General features: G+C 34.7%; 1 protein-coding gene across 3 annotated transcripts in view; it reads left to right on the top strand.

The window, feature by feature from the left end:
- ADAMTS19 (ADAM metallopeptidase with thrombospondin type 1 motif, 19) overlaps positions 1-22,218 on the top strand; it is a 161,706-nt gene that overhangs the window by 121,125 nt on the left and 18,363 nt on the right. For 2 of the 3 annotated variants that reach the window (XM_004949266.5, XM_413968.8), the window contains exons 15-21: positions 327-447; positions 1,391-1,471; positions 10,396-10,553; positions 11,505-11,658; positions 14,436-14,571; positions 16,867-17,071; positions 18,826-18,978. In XM_004949266.5, coding sequence (XP_004949323.1) covers positions 327-447; positions 1,391-1,471; positions 10,396-10,553; positions 11,505-11,658; positions 14,436-14,571; positions 16,867-17,071; positions 18,826-18,978 — 1,008 coding nt within the window. Of the gene's footprint in view, positions 1-326; positions 448-1,390; positions 1,472-10,395; positions 10,554-11,504; positions 11,659-14,435; positions 14,572-16,866; positions 17,072-18,825; positions 18,979-19,402; positions 19,515-22,218 lie in introns of all 3 variants that reach the window. The other variant, XR_001464795.4, reaches the window with a different exon arrangement.

The raw sequence follows: 22,218 nt of genomic DNA, 5'->3' as shown, positions 1-22,218 counted from the left end.
AGTGTTTTGTATTGTGATTCGTCTGTGCCAGGACACTCAGGAGGAGGTAGGAACACTGTTGTATTCATCTTGAAGAGCAACTGGTAGTGCTGAACAACCATATAGAAGGAGAGAGTGCACCAATCTAAGTAAAATCATAGGAAAAGTTAGTATAGAAATGATCTCAGGATATCAAATAGTGCAGCCCTCATTCTGAAGAGGCCTGACATCAAGCCTGAATTGTAAAGGTTAGGTCATCCTGAGAAATAGTGAGATGTCCATTTGTAGCTGCAGCTTTATAACAAATGTAGACCATTAGTTAACAGCTTCATTTTCTTCTCCCACAGAAATTTGGCTGTGATGGTATAGTAGGCTCTCTGGCTCGTGAAGATCATTGTGGTGTATGCAATGGTAATGGAAAGTCTTGCAAGGTCATTAAAGGTGATTTTAACCATACCAGAGGAGCGGGTAAGTCTGTTTATTTAGAAGGCTCAGAAATGTGTTGATTTTTTTGATTACTTTGAGTATTAGAACTAAGATATGCTTTGTTAAAGTGATGCAGTTTCTCACAGTTTCAGATCTAGAATCATAGAATCATAGAACTGCTTGGGTTGGAAAAGACCTTCAAGATCATCAAGACCAGCCACAACCTAACCATACTACCCTAACTCTAACAACACACCACTAAATCATGTTCCTGAGATATCTACAAAAGATATTTTTGAAATTAATCTCACCTTGATCATATGTTCAATGTTTAAGATAAATGATTATTTTTATAATGATGCAAATTACATGAGTGAATTATCTGATTTATCTACCATTAAGACACATATTATTTTATAGAAATCCCTGATTGCTAAAAATCTGTATTGTTTTTGTGTTAATGTATGTAAATAAATTGTGAATTTTTACAGTATTTAGATTTAGAACAGCAATTGAACACTCCATCAAGAAAGCAGGATGACAAAATGCTTACCAAAAAAAAAAAAAAAAGAAACTATTTGGATGATTTTATAATTCTTTTTTATGATGTCCTATTTGTCTCTACATGTGGAGTGAAATAAGAATTCTTTTGCCGTTGCCTGATGTGATAATAGCATTGTGTTACTTGGTTTCATCTGCCCTAGAACCAGTCTACTCCTTGCTAATTCTTGCTTTATCTTATTCTGCCACACTTTCAAAATTTGTATCACACTATATATCTTACATATAAGGCACAGTATCATCATTTGTTAATGTCTATAATGTTTTTTTGAAGACCTTCATGCCATTGTTACACAAATTATAACTTTCTAGATTTCAAAAATGGAATAGGAAAGAAGAAATAAAAAGAAAAAACACTCAAGATTTACATTTCTATAGAGCTCTATTTAACTCAATACATTTGGACATTTGGTCTCATGTCTAGGTTATGTGGAAGCTTTGGTGATACCTGCAGGAGCAAGGAGAATCAAAGTTGTGGAAGAAAAACCAGCTCACAGTTATTTAGGTAAGTATCATGGTTTAGTGCTTGTTTTCTGTTTGGATCAGCACTGAAGAGATCTAACTAGACATGCTTGTGTGTTTAAACAAAACTGAGTAGAAAATGAAATCCTTGAGAGAACAATTGAAGAAAATTTGTAGAAATGCCATAGGAATGACTCCTGCATTTTCTGTTTCTGGAACATTCATCTCATCTCATTTTATTTACAGAAATTTTCAAAGGATTAATTTAGATTGTTTCAGGAAAAAGTCAGTGTCTTTTACTAGTGAAAATAAATGCTTCATGCTGAAATGGAATAATTTCTACTTAGGGAACAACAACAACAACAAAAAAAAACAGACTGACCAATACACAGATAATCACCAAAAGGCTAAAATTCTAAAATTAGAGTAATAATACTGAAAAATATTTCTTTTGATGATTTCAAATACTGGGAATAATTTCATGGAAATAATTAATCATAATGATTTGTTTAGGGTTTTTTTTTTCATTTTTATGAAGTTGTTTTTCATAAGAAGACATTTTTCTCTATTAATGATTTGTAGAGCTCTTGTCTAGGAGAGTATAATTTGTAATTATTGTAACAGAGTTTAAGTTATCATAATTGGTCCCGTTCAGTGAAATGCTTGCATTTTAACTAATGAGTATGAGAAATGGGACAATGAAATGAAAATTTCCGTGGTTTGACCACTGTTATTAGTTCTGGTCATATGAAATACCAACGTTTTACAAAACGTTTTACTTAAACGTTCTCAATACTTCAATTGAAAGAATGTAAAAAATGACAAGTCTGAATTATTGGCCCTTAAGTTACCACTGAGTTACTGTTGGTTTATTGTGAGAGATCTGCTTATCCTATTAAAATATCACAGGAGACTTACAGTTTTGAAAAATTTCATTGTACATCAATGGAGTATAAAGATATAGGTATAGGACTGTCAGATCAATAACTAGTTTCATTGATACATTTTCTTAATTTTCAAGTTATTTTATTCCTCTTTACCTGTATTACCATTAACAGACAACTGAAGTAATGTTTAGTTCTTATTTTTTAAATAATGCAAAAATAAATAACAGTAGACTTGTATTCAGGAAATTAATTCATTTCTCAGAAGTGGTAAATTTTCCTCCCATATACTTAGACAGACTAAGATAACTTAATTCTTTTTACACCCATGAAATCATATCAGAAAATTGTATCTGATATCTGATATATATATGATTATTTTTGAAGGTGCTAATTAGTACCTGATCAGCTTTTCATTGATTTTCACTTGAATTTTACTTTTCTTAATGTAGCTGATGTCTGAATGATTATCAGCCAGTATCACACATCTTTTCTGGGGGGGAAGGGAGTGGAGGGGGAAACAGTAACAGATGTCTTCCTTCTAATTAAAACCTAATCTGTTGCTTTTTTTTTTTTTTTTTTTTCCAAAAGTACTCAAACATTCTTCAATTTTGAAATGTATTTATTGTGCAAGCACAAAAATAAAAATTGGAGTAACAATTTGAACAGTAAAACTTTTGACCGAGAGTGCCGAATTGCAAATTCTAGGAAGAGTAAATGTTTTGGCTTAGAAACAATGTCTTTCAGAGGACTGTCTTTAAAATTTTGAAATACAGGATAAATTAAATTCTGTGTTTCTGAATTGTTTCTGTCTTATAATTCTGTGTTGTCATTTTATGTTGCATTTTTGAACTTGAAAAGAGTCAATATACACTAACAGTATTTCTGGCCTGCTTATTTTCATATATGTATCTTATGATTAAGTTCTTAAAATAATATAGCTAATTATATACCTAATAATTGCATAATGATTTAGCTGTAAACATGCTGTAATGCAGTTTACACAAAAAAAAGTGTAGGTTACAAAGTAGAATCCAATTTAAGCTGTTGGAAAAGCGATCTCTTTTTCATAGGTCAAACAGGGAGGCAATCAAAATAAAATGGCATTCCCTGTGATCTTGGAAGTTGTAATGATGATACTAAATTGATTAGTAAAACCACAGTCCACATCAATAGCAACATTGTATAAATGTACTGTGGAAGCTAATCTTCAGATAAGTTCTTTCTGAATCCCTTAGAACCCCTCTTTATCTAAGACATATCAACATATACCACAATAACAGGAACTCTGTCATCCTAGGGGAAAATGTAAAGTAAAACCTGCAACTGCATTTACTGAACTATGCCTGTAGATATGTCCTGTTTCTTATGCCTTCTAGAGGATTTATTCACAGATTTGAAAAGATTGTTTTTTTTTTTTTTTTTTCTATTGTGATATAGCCTAATATTAGTTATTCCTCCTAAACTTAAGTTATATGAGAAAATACATACAAACTTCTGTTTCTTTCCTTAGTAGGAATATGTGTTCAAAAATATTTCTATAATAATTTCTATTCAGGAATGTAAATTATTTGTAATAGTAAAGATATGAAAAGAAGTATTTATTTAACTTGAGAGTATTTCATTAGCCATAAAGTCATTTATTTTAGAATTAGGATCTCTAAAAAAGAATGTTGAGATATATTTTTAAGGACTGAACTTGCAGTGGTGATCTTGTGAATATGAAAGTGTTTTGGTGCAAGTGTTTTTTCATTGTCATTGTCTTGAAATGTTCTATCACAATTACAGCTATAGACACATTGATTCAAGCATCATCTGGTTTCCTATGGTCTAATATTATGCCTTGTCTGCTGCTACATTTTCCTTCATGTTTGGCAAATGTTAATTTATTTTTTTTTTAAGATGGTAAAGTAGAATACAGAAAGGAAGTTTATTTCTTTTTTATGGGAGATGAAACAAATTATGAGGTTAGCTGACAATTGCAAAATGGCATGTCAGGTCCAGACCCATAGTGAATTACTATATGAAGAATACTTAATTATATTTAGCTATACAGATAATTTATAATTTAAAACCTGAAATTTTTCAGTGGTAATTAGAAATGAGAGAAATTATTTGTTTTTAACTGAAATACAGAAGAGGATTAACTCCAGGTGTTCCTGTTTGAGCAGGGGAGCAGAACCAGATGGCATCCAGAGGTGCCTTCCAACCTCAACCATTCTGCGAGCTGAGTAACTGTTTTGGCATACACAGTCAAGCTGCTTCAGGGATGCAGACCCTTTGAACACCTGCAACTGAACACTGCATAACATTCTAATTCCTAATTCTGTTGAGATGTCAAGTTCACAACTATGTGGTGCTCTTGTCCAGTTTCCTTTATGAAGTATGTTTCCTATTAAAAAATGTTGCATTGCTGGGGGCTACGAGGTGAAGAATGTGGGAAAGCAGGCAGGATCTGACAAATTATACACAAGTTTTGAATCACTCACTTCTGAAGATGCTAATTATTTTAAAACACCTTGGAAGCTGGTTGAGGACCTGGTCCTATAGCAGAGGCCAGAGTCCCCTGAGATTAATCATGCTTTGCTTTCATAAGTAGATGGCCGTGGACAGTGATTAATAAAAAAAAAATTAAAACTGTTTTACATCAAGATGAAAAAAATACTTATTCTTTAACATTTGTGATTAAGTCTGTACCTTTGAAAGCTATCAGCAAACAATTTGGCAAAGTGTAGTTTATAGCAATATAAACTAAGCAGACAAGTTGAATTATTTTCCAGATAAGAATATGCACATTTTTAGTTGCTGCTGATCTCTGTTACTGTTTTAAGAGTCTTTTTACTGTCTCCTCTTTTTCTCATAGACTGAAATATTGGGGGAGAAAAAGTCAGCTTGAATTTAAGCACCCAAGAATCATTTCCTGTGTGTGTAAAGTGCTGTAGAACTTTCAACAGCTGAGCAACCTTTTCCATAAAACAACCAAAATTAGTAAATAGAAGTTTATTTCATTCAAATTGTGCTTAAACATGATTAAAATTTTTATTGAGCTCTTTCATTGCCAAAGCAGAAGACGACATGAAAAGTGATGTGAATCAGCTCTTCCTTCACAGTCAGTAAAACTGCACCACAGTGGTATGCACTGTCCTAAAGTCACCTTCAAAACAAGAGTGAAGATTGATACTAACATGGAGTCATACGCTCTACGTTTTCTGCTCAGCACATGCAAATAAGTTATTTATAAAAATGAATACTAATAGTGTATTTTTGCATGTGCATATTTTAATATGGCTCAAATTTCTCTGTAGAAAAAAGAAAAAGCCCTTTTTCTATACAGAATTATGCAGCAGATACAAATTGTACCACCTTAATTAAGTATTCCCCTGATTTTATATCTAATACCAAGAGAATATGTGTTGTAATTTTGTGAAATAAAAGTGACAAAGAAAGTGCAAGTGGGTTAGCAAAGCTGAGAATGAAAATATGTAACAAAGAAATAGGTCTATCAGGAATCAGTTTCTGACTTATGTGAATTTTGTAAGTTCACTGTATGTGTGAACAGTGTCGCACAGGAAACAAAAGTAGCACTTAACCAATGTTTAGCACACACTAGCACTTATTTTATGCATACTCTTAAAAAGTCTTTAATTTTCATTAGATTATATATTTGCATATAGGTAAGATACTTGTAACTTCATTACTATTTACCATGGAATAGTTGCTACCAATTACAGTGATCAAGCAGGCCAGCCTGATTATTTCATTTTATTTTCAAGAGATTTCTGAGAAATTAAAGTCAGTCTTTCTTTTCTATATGAAATATATTTGTTGCCTGATCATAACAAAACATGCATGACCCTTTTCCTGTTCTCAGTTTCTTGTTATAATAACAACGACTTTAACAAAGGGATTTCCTGGATACTAATAATCACTTGGGGTTAATTAGTCGCAGTAGTGCTGAAATGTTATCAATTACTTTCAGCAATATCCATACTTCTGGATGTGGCCTATAAATTGATTATTATTGCTTATAAAACAGAAAAGAACCTGTGAGCTTGTTCTGCTTTTTCATTAGTGTTACGACAAATGACAAAAACATAATGTGATCAGTGAGTAATTGGCTGATGGGTTGTGCTCAAAAGGTTATGGAAAATGGACCTGTGTCAGGCTGGTGGCCAGTTATTCATGGCAATCGAACATTTCTAAGCTTTTTAGCTTAAGCAAAAGATACTCCTTTGCTGACACTTGTCCTTGTGCTGCATACTCACCTGATAGCGTTTCTGTTTGGTTTCTCTTCTCTTACTTAGTTTCCTTAATATCAAAGCAATGATTTGGAAAAGACAGATGCAGCAGCAACTAATGGAAAATTTGCTGCAGAAGGTCCCTGCATAAGTTAATTTTGAGAAAGCAGCAAGGAACTGTCAGCATTAAAACGTGACCTGGTAGAAAAAAAAAAAGCAACATCCAATAGAAGTTTCTTCTTATAATACCATTTATTGAATATGTCCCATATGTCACTACAAAATATATGCACAGTTGCTTTCAGCATCTTTAAATTTAATTGTTCAAATAACTTTCTAATTTACATTGAAAAAAAATACTTTAATATAAAATTAAAATAATTTAGTTAGTAAAAACAGAAACAGGAAGGCATTATGCCAAATTACATGTAACTCTTAATTTTAGTGGCATATATAAAATCAAGATTTTGTTCTTCCTGAGTTGATAAATTGAAGTTTTCTATGTTATTCAAATTTTCAGTATTATTACTCTTAAAATGTCTTGAAGGTATCACATGATAACCTTAATGTAAGTGAGACAGTGACTTCCCTGATGAAAGATATCAGTGAAAGCATTCTGGTTTAGAAAATAGATTCAAATATTTTTTATATATGCCTGTTTTCTTGACCTAATCAAGTTCAGCCAAAGTGACATTGTTTTGGTTCTTTTTTGAAGAGTATATCTAAATTTTGCAACAAACAAACAAACAGACAAATAAACAAAAACCCCAAATTCACAACTTCCAAAGACATCTGCTTCCCTCTTTTTTTGGCACAAACATTTCTTCTGGTAGATTTTCCTCATTATAATTATTTGTATTGTTTGTCTTTTTCATTGTGGATATATTACTCAATATGTTTTATAGCCTGAGAGGCAATACACTTGTGTGCTGAATTTTCTTCCTATATTGCATTACTCTGTACAGGAGATCCTCCTTTATCAAAAGCTAAGCAGAGTAGGGAATACATGTGTGGCATGGATTAAAGCTCAGTGAACTAGCTTGCAATAAGAGGTGTGATAGAGTCAGATGTAGAAACTGGACTACCTGAATCCAAGCCTAAATTTTTGACACAATAACACTCATTCTTCCTTCGTTTAACCTCAGGGGCTCTGTTCAGGAAGCTTAGAGCAGAAAATGCAGGAACTGACATATTTCTGTGTTCTGGGACTGAGATTTCAAGTCTTCTGGACACATCTGTGTGCAGTGGCACATAACATTGCTTTTAATGACACGGAAGGCAGTGCAAGGTCCACTGCTCTCAAAGGAGAAACTGCTCCATGTGAACAGCATTACTCAGCTGGACTCCAGCACTGTTGGTTACATTTGTTTCTACGCTAGAAACAGGATTGGCATCTGCAGTTTTAATAGAACTCAATTACGAGTAGTAATAGAATGTTTAAACCTGAGATACCAATTTTTAGATCTTGTAAAATGACTTGTTATTTTTATCACAAGGCATTAATGAATTTTATAATCTTAACAGTTATTACACAGCACTGTAGTAGTACACATAGTGATGTCTTATGCAATTGTATTGCTGCCAGTCCATAGAGCTATTGCCATTGTTTCCCATAGAAACAAAATATAGCAGTATAAATATGAATAGGAGAAAGGACAATTACAGGAATGACTCACATTAACTTACAAGTTTAAATAAGAAATTTTGGACAATGCTTAATATGTTGAGGTTCTCTTAAAACAGTCTGATGCCAAACATTCAATTTCAGTGAAGAGGAATGTGTACAACTTTTTATCCAGAAGGTGACTTCAAGTATATCTCCCTTCACATGCCTATTTCAGACATTTTTTTGAATAAAGAAAATTATATAAAATAAAATAAAATAAAGGTTAAAATACAGGTTCCTCACAGAAGAGTTTCTGCAGAGTTTAATATAGAAAAAATTAATAATACAGTGTGTTGTCAATGTCTGAATATCTTTCCTGACTTGGTGATGCTTTTAAATCGTATTTTGACCAAAAAGAACAATCTCTTTCTTTTGTTAGAGCCATGAAATTAGATGGTGAAAGTCTGAGTGAAATAAGTGCTTAAGCAGGATAACAATAGTACTGTTACATTTTGAGACAGGGAAAAATGTAGATTTAGTGGTTAGAGAAAAAAAAATTTGATCCAGAATTTTTTAAAGTTCTAATGTAGTTTCACAAATCTTGAAGAATAACTTGTGAAAATTGTATTTCCCTGTCTTGTAAAGGTCATCGACCCTAGGAACAGAGAATAATTGCTTTTGTCTTAAATTTAATGAATTCTGGAGCCTTCAGTCTTACTAGGCAATAAGATACAAATTTTAACTTCAATTAATGCTTTGCATATGTGGTATGGACAAGCATTTCTCCCAAAAAATGTTCAATTTAAGTTCCTGTACAATAGCATTTATAAATACAAGGGCTGTTATGAAAGTAATGCCTCCCATTTTACTATGTTGGACCAGGATGTCAGAGACGGATGTTGGTAGTATGGCAGAAGAGGCCGAACCTTCCTGCCAATCCTCCGTTATGTTTTGTTGCCATGTAACAAATATCAGCAGAGGGACAGTCTTAGAGAATGGTGTCTGACATGGAAGTGTGAAACAAATGTGTGTCATTGAACTCTTTCATCAGGAAAAGTGCCATCCATTGACATTCATTGATGCTTACTGAACATCTGTAGAGACTAAGCAGTGGATGTGAGCACAATGAGGCAGTGGGTGTTGCATTTCAGCAGTGGTGACAGAAATGTGAAAGACAAGCCACACTGCAGATGCCCATGCACGGCTGTCACACGATGAAATGAAAGGCATATCAATTAGGTCATCCACAGTGGATTATGACCTGGGAATTGTGTATGGAGCCAAATATTGGTTTCAGTGCATTGGCAATGATGATGGCGGTGTTTGAATATTGCAAAGTTTGCACCACGTGGGTCCTGTGAATACTCACATGGAACCACAAAGAATGCTATATGCAAGTTTGTCAGAACCTGTTCAACCAATACGAGGTTGAAGATGACTTTTTCCTGGATTGCATCATTAGCAGTTACAAGATGTTGTATCACTGCTACTAGTTGGAGTCTAAACAGCAGTCCATGGAGTGTTGACATGTGAATTCCCCACTGAAGAAAAAGAGACAACTTTCAGCAGGTAAAGTGATGTGTACTGTCTTTTGGGATAGGAAAGGGGTAATCCTCCTGGATTTCCTGGAACCCTGACAAACCGTCAGTTCTTACTGCTGTATCACTATGCTGACAAAGCTGAAGTCTCAAACTTCCAGAGTAAGGCTAGAGAAGAAGACAACCTTCCTCTTGAAACACAGGAATGCCCAGCCCTGTGGCAGTTTGAAGACTGTGGAGCACTGCCAATCTTGGCTGGACTGTCCTACCACACCCCCAGTATAGTCCAGATTTGTGCCTTCTTACTTACCCATTCAGGCTAATGAAAGATGAACTGCGTGGGCAATATTTTCCTAGCAACAACATTGTCATAGCACTGTGGAACAGTGAGTCACCTTTGCTGGTGCAGATTTTTACAAGTATAGTGTGCAGGCTCTTGTTCATTGCTGGTAAAAATGCATAGCTAATGGTGGTGACTATGTTGAAAGACAGTGTTTTGAAACTGAGAGCTTGCTTTATCAAATGTTATTGTGTTCTTTGCACCTGTTGTAGTTTCCATGGAAATAAATAGGAGACATTACTTTTGGAGTTAACTACATATCTTTGCAGATTTATGTGATTTCATCTACCAGTTATCCAATCAGCATGTGGAAAGAGGCCAGAATCACTACTGACCAAACATTTTTAATGTATTTTTGCAGCTCTTCGAGATGCTGGTAAACAGTCTATCAATAGTGACTGGAAGATAGAACATTCAGGAACGTTCAATATTGCTGGGACCACTGTCCATTATGTTCGAAGAGGTCTCTGGGAGAAGATTTCTGCCAAAGGTCCCACAACTTCTCCCTTACATTTACTGGTATGACAATATGAATTTTGTGTTTTATTTATCCCATTTGTTTGTTTGTTTGTTTGTTTTTAACATGATTCCTCTCATGTAGACTTCTGCAGATAATGAGACCAATGCAAGATATACCTGCCGATCTCTTAGCCAACTTCTAATAGTCCTTTTAAATTCAGTAATAAGGTTTGCATTGTTTAGGCTGGATAGAAGGTCTCAGCAGCTTCAGCACTGAATTACTGTCAGATGTTTTCTATTCTTATGGACCATTGGCTATATTTAGCACAGTAGTGCCATTTCAAGGTTGTAATCACCACATTCTCCTTTATGAAGTAGAGTTTTGGTACACTTCAGTGTAGGGAGAAAAAGTTGGTAGCCAAGTTACAAATCCAAAAAGAAAGGAAAGATGAAGAAATGATGCAGAAATACTTCACAATTCAAAATTCTTTAATTGCAAGAAACTGTCTTGAATGTCTAAATAGTTTGAAATATCTCATACCTAGGAGAAACATCATCTTTTTAAGAGCACTGAAAACGTAATTCCTCAGAATGGTTATAAATTTTGTTTTGCGTTCTTTGTTGTTGTTTGTTTGTTTGTTTTTTAATTTAATGAATTATTTTACATGGGGAGCATTTAGACCTTTATGTTAAATAAAAACATTTTTTCCCATTGTTCTGAGTTGGGTACCTGTATTAATTTCTCCTATCAAATCTATCAGAAAACTCTAAAGTTTTCTATGAATCTTAGAATCATAGGATGATAGAATCATAGAATGGCCTGGGTTGAAAAGGACTTCAAAGATCAACTAGTTTCAACCACAGACCAGGCTGCCCAGAGCCACATTCAGCCTGGCCTTGAATGAATAAGTCATTCTGTGAAGCTCTTCAAGATTATTTCTTCAAAGATTCAGTTGTGTTCTCCTCAGTGCCTGTCCTCATAGGGATGTTTTCCTCCTCTGTAATTTACAGGTGTTGCTTTTCCATGACCAGAGCTATGGTCTACACTATGAGTACACAATTCCACTGGATCCTCCTCCTGAGAATCAGAGCTCTAAAGTACCGGAACCTCTTTTCATGTGGACTCATTCTGGCTGGGAGGACTGTGATGCTGTATGTGGAGGAGGTAAAAAAAAGGAAAAGCAATGCAAACATTCAGTGCATATGTATATACAGCATGCATGTATATATATGTTTACCCTGTATATATATGTATATATATACATCAACTAAAACACATGGTGTATTATTATTTCAGACTCTGGTGGTCAGTGTAGTATATTTAATAGTGATGTATCTTGTATGATTACGTAAAATCATTGACATATTTCTTTCTGTTCTTCTTGATTATATTAAAAGAATAATGATAACTATAATGATAATCTTAATGATAATCTAGTTAAAATTCAAACTAAATAAAGGAGGTAGAAAAAAATGATTGTGAAGGAACCAAATCTCAATTAAAAAAATAAATTCAAGTTGCGGTTTCCAAGAAGAAATACAAGTGTAAGAGCAAGAACAAGAATATAAGGTTCATGTGCATTCCACTCTGCATTTGGAACTACTGAAGATAAATGATCTGTAAAAGACATTTCAAACTACGGAAAAGCTGAACCCCAATCTCAGATCAAATACGTTAGTTACATGAGTTGAGAATGATCCAGAAACATATGGAACAAATATAGCAACAGCAGATATTAGAATGCTTATGCAATATTTTTCCTGTGTTTATGTTTGTAAACTGTAAAAAAATGTGAATTTGGAAGAACTAAATGCCAATATGAATACAAATATTGGAATATGAACAATATTACTGTAACAAAATCCATTTCAAACAGCAACTGTTTAGAAGCTGGTTATCAGAAAATGTGAGGGATTTTTTAATGAAGGCAACGCACAGAGATCTGTTAATATGTTGTTTAATTAATTTTTCAGACTTATACTGTGAATAACATTAATTATTAATACCTGTCTTTAATGCTTTGATAATCATGACTGCTCTGATTAGCAGTTGTGAAAACTGCTGTGCAACTTGTAATGCAATAAGAAAGCCTGGAAGCACTTTACCTTCTCATAACAGCAACACAAAGAACACAGTGTTCTAGCTACTTTGATTCTGCAAACAGTCCTGGTGTCACGACAGATTACTGTAGTTTCCATAAACATGCCTTTTGTGGTTTGGTAAGAAAGCTTCTTCCCTGAAGGCATTTTGTACGTGGTACTAGTATCATCCTCTGTGTCTTTGTAGTGCACTCATATTCACTTGGAATATTCATGCTTTTTAAAGTTTCCTGAAGTATTTTTAGAATAATTGGAATGCTACCACAATCTCTCATTATTGCTTCAGATATTTCTAGAGTTACCTATCATTTGGAAAAGTCGTAAAATGCACTATGCTGGTGATTTTTTTCTACATTAATGCTTAAATAAATATTTAAGTGTTTTCCTGCAATGTTTATTTTTATCATACTTTTCTCTGTTGCAATTGGCCATCACTTTTTGTTATTGTTTGAAATAGTTGAGTTAATGTAAAGTTCCATGAACTTTTTTTTTACTGCAAATATTCTGAAATACATGTTAAAAAAATTTCTCACTTTAATTCTTCTTTTATTTCTTTCATTTAATATGAAGTAATAATGTAATTAAAATGATGAAACTTGTACTCTGTGTAAATTTTTGTGCTTGAATTTTTATCATCAGTATTTTGATGTTCCTGATTAAAGAATATAATTATCAGTAGTTTTCCTTAAGTGTTTAAAACATCTGTCAGGATGAAAGTACTGATGAAGCCATGTGACTTTGTGCATATTTACATATGTCACTGGTCTGTGACTTCCTATGTTGCAGAAAAGCATTCTCAGCGTGGGAGAGAATATGGATACAAAGTTGTGTATGTAAATGCAGAAAAAAATGTCAAACATTTTGAACACTGTATGTGATACATTAGTTGCATGTGTATGTACACAAACGATGTGTAAAATGTCAGCTGTGATCATACTGAAAATGATTACTTCTAAGTTTGCTGCTTGATCAGCAGGCACATTTCTAACTGCTATTAAATATTGCATTCTTGGGTCTGCACGCACCGTTTGTCAATAAACTTCCAGGTAGAGACAGGAAGAAGTGGTTATGTAGAAGTAGTTATTTTTCTACGAACTGCAGACTTTAATTAAGGGCTTGCTAGTTTTCTAAAAACTATACTCCACTCTGATTACAAGCTCCTGCTTGTGGTAATTATTGTGTTCAATTCTGATTTCTTACCTGTTCAAGAGAATCAATCATCAGCCCATCTGTAAAGGCAGGGTTTATGTAACAGAACATGGATTAGGTCTCCACTAGCAGTAACCAGCTTCCTAAAAGCTTTCGCTACAGACTAGATTGTACGGCCTTTTCTCTTGAGTGCAGACTGCTTTCTGAAGGCTGCAGCAGTGATTGCCTTTACCTGAGTGCTGGCCACACCTGCCAGTATGCTACTAAACAAAGCAAAACTGCTAAACTCAAGCAACAGAGGGAGACAGGATTTGTTATTCCTTCCCTTTAACTTAACGAGCAAACATGTCTTCTTTCTATGTGATTTTTCCACAAGCTGTTCTCAACACTGCTGTCTTGGTGACTGAGGAGGAAACAGTTACAGCAGTGAGATGTGGGGCTCAGAATAGGACTTGTTGCACGAATAAAGCAGCAATGTTCTAATGGCACTGGTACACAAATACTAGATTAAGAAAATGTATTGTTCCCTAAAAAGTTTAATATCTCCCTTAGGCTTGCTGCTGTCTTTTTCACTTCTTTTTGCCAAACTGAACGTAGAATGACTACATCTGATGTACAGATAGCTTTTGCATTCCTTTTTAACAAAGTTGCATATTCTTGGTTTCTCTACATACCTGCTTTATCTTCTACTAGGTGAAAGAAAAACAACAGTCTCCTGCACAAAGATTATGAACAAGAATATCAGTCTTGTGGACAACAAGAAGTGCAAATATTTAACAAAACCTGAACCACAGATTCGAAAGTGCAATGAGCAGCCATGCCAGACCAGGTAATAGTCATTTGGTTGTATCAGACTGATATCTAAATGTAAAAATCTCAGGAGCATTTACTGCCTCTGGCAATCAATATGCAGTAAAGCCACATTACCCAAAGGTTATAGTGCGAAATGTGGAGGACATTGAAACATTTAATGTTGTTTCTCTTAAGTCTGAATGAAAGAGAGCCCTTCAGTACATCTCAATCAATTATCATTCAAGAAAGCAGTTTATTACTTTCCTCAGTAGCAGTTCTCACTGGCTGATGTGTACAATGAAATTGAAACGTAATTGCTGTTTATGTAAAGATGGATTTAATCACGTGCTTATAATTAATGACATAGTAGATTTTTGTTGAGTCAGGGCTACTTTAAAAGGCTCCTTTAAAAACACTCAGAAGTTCTAGAAACACGAAGTAGTAAACAAATAAATATTAATCTGTTAATTAGATTTTCTACATTGGGTCAACTTGAAGTATAGAAAGCCTTCCCTTCCCTTCTCTTTAGCCTCTCCTTTGGTCCTTTTGTCTGTGGATCTATACAGAGAGCTGTACTTTGATGGTTGGATGGTGAAAGAAGCGGAAGGAGTCTTTTTCTCTGAATTTCACTCCAGGAGGCAGATGCAGCCTGCAGCAGGGTGTCCCTACAGCCAAGGTGGCAGCTTGTCCCTCACAGTGGCTGACATGGCTGACATGACAACTGTCTGCAGGATTTGCCAATGTTTGTCTGAATGACAGCTAAGAATCATGACTGAGGAAGTCCCCAACTCCTGTACAGACCTAGGTGACTGTCTGCCATGTTTCAGGAGAGGGGAGAGCAGCTAGTGGTAGTCAGCTGGCAGCTCTGGGTGTGAGCAATGGGACAGATCTCCAGAGGCCTTCTAGAGGAGAGGTAGATGGTATTTTTAAAGAAAATAATGCAAAGCAAATGTAATGCATGTATTGTTGAAGAAAGTGTGTAAAATGGACCAGTAGACATAGATTTGTTGTAAAGCATGAAATATTAAGATCGATAAACTACAACTTGTAATACATTTTGAGTATGACTAAACTACTGACATTTGTGTTTCCACAGACAATTAAACAGTAGATAGATTTCTATTTAGTTATATGCACACTTGACCAGGTTAGCATTTTCTTTTATTAATGGCACTGTATGCTGAATTGATGGAAATGAAATAGTCTGGTATTCCTCTAAGGCACTGTCAAGGATGTATTTTTAATGTTCTTTACTTTTTTCAGCTTATTAAATGAAAAAATTATAGCTGTTATTAATTGCTATGTGGAGATACTGTGCTGTGACAGGTAGAAAGATATCGTGGTTCAGCTTTTGGTATACTATTAACAATTCTTACAAAATAAACAATGTTAGCTTTCAACAGAAATGTAAGCATATGCTTGCATGACTAATTGGTTATTAATGGCACTTGAAGAAGTACCTTAAACTTTATTGCATTATTTAGACAGTCTGTGAATTGTAAATTGAGTCTTTAGACTACTAATAAAAAAAACTCAGTAAAATGTTTAGCTTTCTTACAGTAAATGTCAGAAGGTTGGAACAGATTTGTTAAACTTCAGTTTCCTAAGATCTCCCTTGCAAATCTAACCTCCTGGGATAAACTTTTGTACTACATTAATGGCAGAACTTCTAATTTTTAAGGGTGTATGGCCAGAGTCTTAAGCTACAGAACACTTGAGGAAAATTATCTTCTAGAATGATTATTGTCCAGGTACATGGGCTCTGCCAAGCTGCATCATCAGCCTTACTTGCTGTGATTTAAGCCAAGCAACTTGATTTAGGCCTGATCCTAAAGAACATGAAAGAGTCTGAGCTCCTCTGCTTCCACCAGAACAACACACAGGAGTGATTGTTTTCTGAAATGGAGTCTTTTAAAAAAAATGATGGACTTAGGTGCAGGGCATACATTTGACATATAGCCATAGAGATAGGCAGAAAATACAGGATTGATATTGAGAATACAAGAAAATGCAAGACTGATTAGTTGTCTGTCATATTTGAAACATGTAACACTGTTTTGGAGCTTTGCTAATTGGGCTTGTAATGACAAGAAAGTACTCTGAAAACATGGAAACTGATGAACATTAACTTATTCTTAGAATCACAGAATAGTATTTAAGTTTAAAATATGTTAGATAAATAATCAGTCTGTTTAGTGCTAAATGTTAAATTAAAAGGAAGGAGAACACTTACAAGTGTATCCTAACTATTGGCAAGCAAGAGAACAAGTGATATAATGGGACTTCTTCCATCGTGATTTCTTCTTACTGTATTGTCTGTATTTCTTTGTAGATGGATGATGACTGAATGGACTCCATGTTCAAGGACATGTGGAAAAGGGACACAAAACAGACAAATAGCCTGCACACAGCAGCTCAGAAATGGGACCCTGATCAGAGCAAGGGAGAGAGATTGCCTTGGGCCAAAGCCTGCTTCTGCACAGCGCTGTGAAGGCCAAGACTGCATGACTGTGTGGGAGGCGGGAGTCTGGTCTGAGGTGCTGCATTTACAGCATATAAGCAGACACAGTGACTATTTATGCTTTAGTATTTTCTGAGAATGTAGGGAGGTTTTTTGGTAGCAAAATGTGTTTCAGGGTCCTCATACAATGATTTAGCAAAAGGATCAGGACTAGGAAAACATGCTGTGAAGAACTACTACATTTTACCTAGTTAATGTCCTGGAACAGTTTCTTTTGGCCTATTTTCAAGTGCAAGTAATCAAGTATATCCTGATTGTAGTGATGGGTAACTAGGGATAAGCGGAATTAAGATAGTTGCCAGCTACCAAAATGTGGGTTCAGACTGAGTGTCTGTGAGGTACTTTTGTACCAAGCGAGGTTGATCAGATTGTAGCTTCCATTTTACTTCAGAGAGGCTGGGAGGGAAGCTGCATGCAAAAAAAAGGACATTCCCTTCCTTTTTCCAAGAGCAGCGCAAGCACTGAGCCAAAGAGCTTGTAAATAAGATAATTTTGGATCCGTTTACCCTGAAGCATTAGTGCAGGCTGTATGTTCGATTTTCTTTTCCTTCTAAGAAGCTATACTAATTCTTAAAGTAATTCACTGTGGAGGAAAAAGGGAGTTGTTATCACTGCCGTCTGGAAAAGCTGAAGGGGTTATTTAAAACTTCTCCCTCCACTGGAAGAATACAGCAATTCTGAGCTGTACCATGAGTCCCTCCAGGCTCAAAATAAGAATAGCAGCTTCTGAACGTGGGTACACAGCTTTGTTTGGGTTTCTCTGGTCAGCAGCACGGGGAATATTTTCAAAAGAAAAAGCATATGCTAAGGTAGAGATAAGAGGAGTAATCAGCAGCAGTTGTTACTTTGATACAGGCATTTATAATGCAAAAGTTGATTGTCGGAAGAGTCATGCATGCTTACAGTGGTGTGAGAAAGAAGCCATGTGGTCTAGTTGATTTGTTTCACTTGAGAGATAACAAATAAATAAGCACGTTTCTGCTGGAATAAATGTATATTGAAGCACGAGGTGTTTCCCATAGACATTCCTATGATCACCATGGAACTGGAAGCTAGCCATTACTGCTTCCTGCAGTTGCAATTGGCTTGGCAAAAGGAGAGTTTTGATCTGCAAGCAGTGGGATGATCAAAAGCAGAGATAATGTTTTAAAAAGGAAATGGCATAATTTTTGGCAATGTAAGTGGGAATAGCTGAAAAAAGCATAGATTAAGACCTTCTAGGGAGGAGAGATCTCTCTTGAGGAGAGATTTCACATGCTGTGTATGCTGTGAATTTGAATTTTCAAATTCATTCAGTATTCTTGCATAGGTTTAGAGTATTTGCTTTTCTATCTTAACTTTTTTCTTCTCATAAAGGTGGAGTTTATTTGAAATTGATTCATGTCGTGTACTTACAAACTTAATTTAGTGTTTTTTTCATTATATTTCTTTTAATGATTCAAACAAAAATTGCATTATATTTTTACCGCAACATCCATTTCAAAATATCTTTTCTAAATGTTTCCCTATCCAAACACAGCTTTTAAAGCTTAGTTTTTTCTTAAGCAAATCTTTTTTCACCGAATAAACTATTTTCACACGTAAATCTAAAAATGATCATTCTGACCCATACAGAATTTTTGTTCATGTGTTAGTTTTTAGCAAATTAAGTATCTGTGCAAGGACTGAAAGTCAGGAAATCATTGAAGTCCTGAAGTATTTATAATAGCTTCACAGAAGTCATTGGCAGAGGCCTTTTGTAGAAACCTGAAAAACATCTTTTTCCAACAGTGCTCTGTTAAGTGTGGTAAGGGAGTACGGCATCGAACTGTGAGGTGCACCAATCCCCGCAAGAAGTGCGTTTTGTCCACAAGACCTAAAGAAGCAGAGGACTGTGAGGACTATTCCAAATGCTATGTCTGGAGAATGGGAGACTGGTCTAAGGTGAGACATCCTTGATTCTGCCAACCCATAGTATAATACATTCTGCAAGCTGAATTCTCTGGATGATGATGTATGGCTTTTATTAAGAGATCTAGGACGCTCCAGTTGTGAAAAAATAAGACTACCAAAAAAAAAAAAAAAAAAATTCAAAACATGAGGTCACAGTATGACCAAAGTTTAAAAGAAAAGTCAGGAATGTGAATTAGTTGAATGTTCAATATTGTGCAAATGTGATATAAATTTACTGCTTCCATATATTAAGTGTTCGTATTTGCAGATATGCTATTAAGATTATTTCTTTTCCAGAACTATTTGAAAATTCTGATAACACGTGATTAAGCGAAGTAGCAGTTATCTTGCCTGTATTCTTTATTTTCTGTAAGACTTATTTTCTTGCTTGCCTCTCACTTGATTTCTTACTAAGATAATATATCGAACACATTGAACACTGTGTTTGGCTCCCAGCAAGAAGTTCCTGAATGTGTCTGGATAGCAGCATACAGGCTATCAATTGGCAGTGTGTACTACATGCTTTGGTGAGATACTCTTGTGTTTCTTTTCCACTTCCACTTCCATCATATGCTGGCAGAGGCCTAATGTTTGTTGTTGTATGTCCTAATTCTGTCATGCATTTCTCATTGTAATGTGGAATTTGTTTCAAGGGTTGCTTAACAAAATGGTTCTGGGAAAATAACTTAATTTCCATTACTAAACATTAAGAGTAATTTGCTTAGGTCATCCTACTGTGTCCCGTCTCCCAGCTACCCCACCATCCTTTTTGCCTAACCAGGGCAAGGTATTGTTTGCCATTTAGATGTAATCCAACTGTAATAAATTATATATAATTATTATAATTATATATTATATTATATATAAATATATAATTGTATATAATTATAAAAATATATGTAATTATTGTATAATTATCATATTATATATAATTGTAATATAATTCCTATACTTGAATTAAGGTCATTTCGAACACATTTTATTGTGTTTGCACATTTTATTTGTCCATGGTTCCAAGAAGTTATACCTTTGAGCCTCATAAGGAAGCATGTTTAACATAGTCAATTTCCAAGTACACCATTTAATAACTAGAAATAACTAGAACGTATTACTGGATTTTTCTGAACACCTGATGTAACTATCAGTTATTTCCTTGATATAGGGATTTTGATTTCAATGAAATACATAAGCACAGACCAAACTGTATCAGAAGATACTGGATAGATCTGTGATTGAATGAATGTGTTATTGGACTGGGAACCTGAAAATCTGGTACAGTTTAAAATATTCAAACCACAATGAAATTCTGAAAAAAAAAAAAAAAAAAAAATCGAAGTTTTTTATTGCCCTATCACAGGTCATGCTTTAGCAGAGAGATTCTATTTTATTTATTTATTTATTTATATTGCTTCTGTTCATAACTTTGTAAACATCTCTTCTACTTTTAGTGCACAAAATTACTGCAGAAGCTTTTAAACTTGCATGTAAACTTGCATGAAGCTTTTTAAGCTTGCATGGAGAAGTGTTTAATGTATTTTTGTTGTTTTTAATATGATGTAATAGCTGGAAACATGGACTAAAGCAAGTAATGTATGACTAGCCAGCCTTCCAAGAATTAGCTGCAAGAACTGTATGGGTAATGAGTGTTTCACAGAATTTTACTTGTGAGCTCCCATTTTATGACTATAGTGACGCTGGGGTACAAATTGTCACTATCATATTACTGCTTACTCAATTTTCTTGTCTTCTTTGCTATTTATTTTCAAATACTTGATTTGTTGGAACACTCCCTTAGAAACCAGAATATAACCCCCTACCTTAGCTACCTCAGAAATACAAGGCATTAATTTTAAAGCAACAGCCAGAAGCAACTTATCTTCAGAAGCAGGATTACTTTTATGAGAAGATATGTTTGGAAATAAGCCTAGCAGTTGCTTTTCCATACCATAAAATTGGAGAAAAAACTTACATCATATAGCACTAGCATAAACAAGGAGTAGACCGTGTAGAAACGACCATCTGCTTTCTTAGCTGGAGCAGTCATTCAAACCAGGATTGTTGAGGCCATGTGAGGATGCTCAGACAGTTATGCTGTGTTCCCAGTGCCCTCTGAAGAAAAAGAAGCGCTTTATTCTCCAATTCAGTACTTTTCACAAAAGTCCATGTCATAGATTCATGTACAAGAATGTATTTCTTCCTGTTTAAAATTTACTGGCATTTCCAATGTTCTGCTTTCCTCCTGTCAAGGCTCTAACAGTGTCACCTAAATTGTACTTTTAACTTCAGAAACAGAATATGAGGGAATACTTCATATGGAATTGACAAAATCTTTTGAATGGTTAATAATAGAGCCCGAGTGTGACTTACACAGCTGAGATTTTCCAAGATTTATACCAAAAAAATAGATACTTTAATTTCTCTGCAGAGACGTGTTCAATTTAAAATATACTTGGATTTCCTTTTTCTTTTTTTTCCCCTGTTACTATTCTGTTCCATTGCTAGAGTACATAGCAACATGAAGTCATGTCATGACATACATAATATGTCTGCAAGAGGGGAAACAAAAGAAAAGCTCAGATAAATGTTGATCTTTGCTCACTGTTTGTTTCTAACTTAGAAGTTCAGTGTAGCCTTCTGTGTTCACTGTTTTTACTCTTTAGGATCGTTCTTGACATTGACAGAAGGCTGTTCCTTTGAGCAAAGCCAAGCTCCCCTTAGCTAATGCCAAGACTTGGCTTGAAAAATTTAAATGACGCTTCTCACACATTGAAACAAGAGGCTTAATGTGATCCTTACTGGCTTTGCTGCTTCCCTTGAACTCCTAAGGCATATTTTTAAATTAAGCTTAAACTGCACTATTACTGGAAAGATAACATTATTAATAACTATGGTAGTGCTATAATGGAGTTAATATTGTTTTGGAGGCACAATCACATTGAGATCAAATAATTCTTTTGCTCAACATTTTAACAACAATACCAAGATCAAAGAAAACTTGACTACAGGCTCCAGTAAGTAAAGAAAACACATAAATCCTTCAAAAATTCTGATTTAACTTAAAAGTATTCTGTACAATCTGGTCTGTATGCAGCATTAAACTCCTTAATAGCTCTTAAGTCAGCAAGGTGGTTCAATATGCTAAATATTTCTGTTCTCAGCATCAGTTGTACTCTGTGCCTACCCTCATGAGCATGCTGGGAAACTAAAGGCTCAAACTGAACTTCTGGAGCC

Source organism: Gallus gallus, chromosome Z (assembly GCF_016699485.2).
Source record: "Gallus gallus isolate bGalGal1 chromosome Z, bGalGal1.mat.broiler.GRCg7b, whole genome shotgun sequence".
Classification (NCBI taxonomy): domain Eukaryota; kingdom Metazoa; phylum Chordata; class Aves; order Galliformes; family Phasianidae; genus Gallus; species Gallus gallus.
The sequence above is the reverse complement of the archived record's forward strand: the minus strand, read 5'-3'. Positions and strand labels throughout refer to the sequence as shown.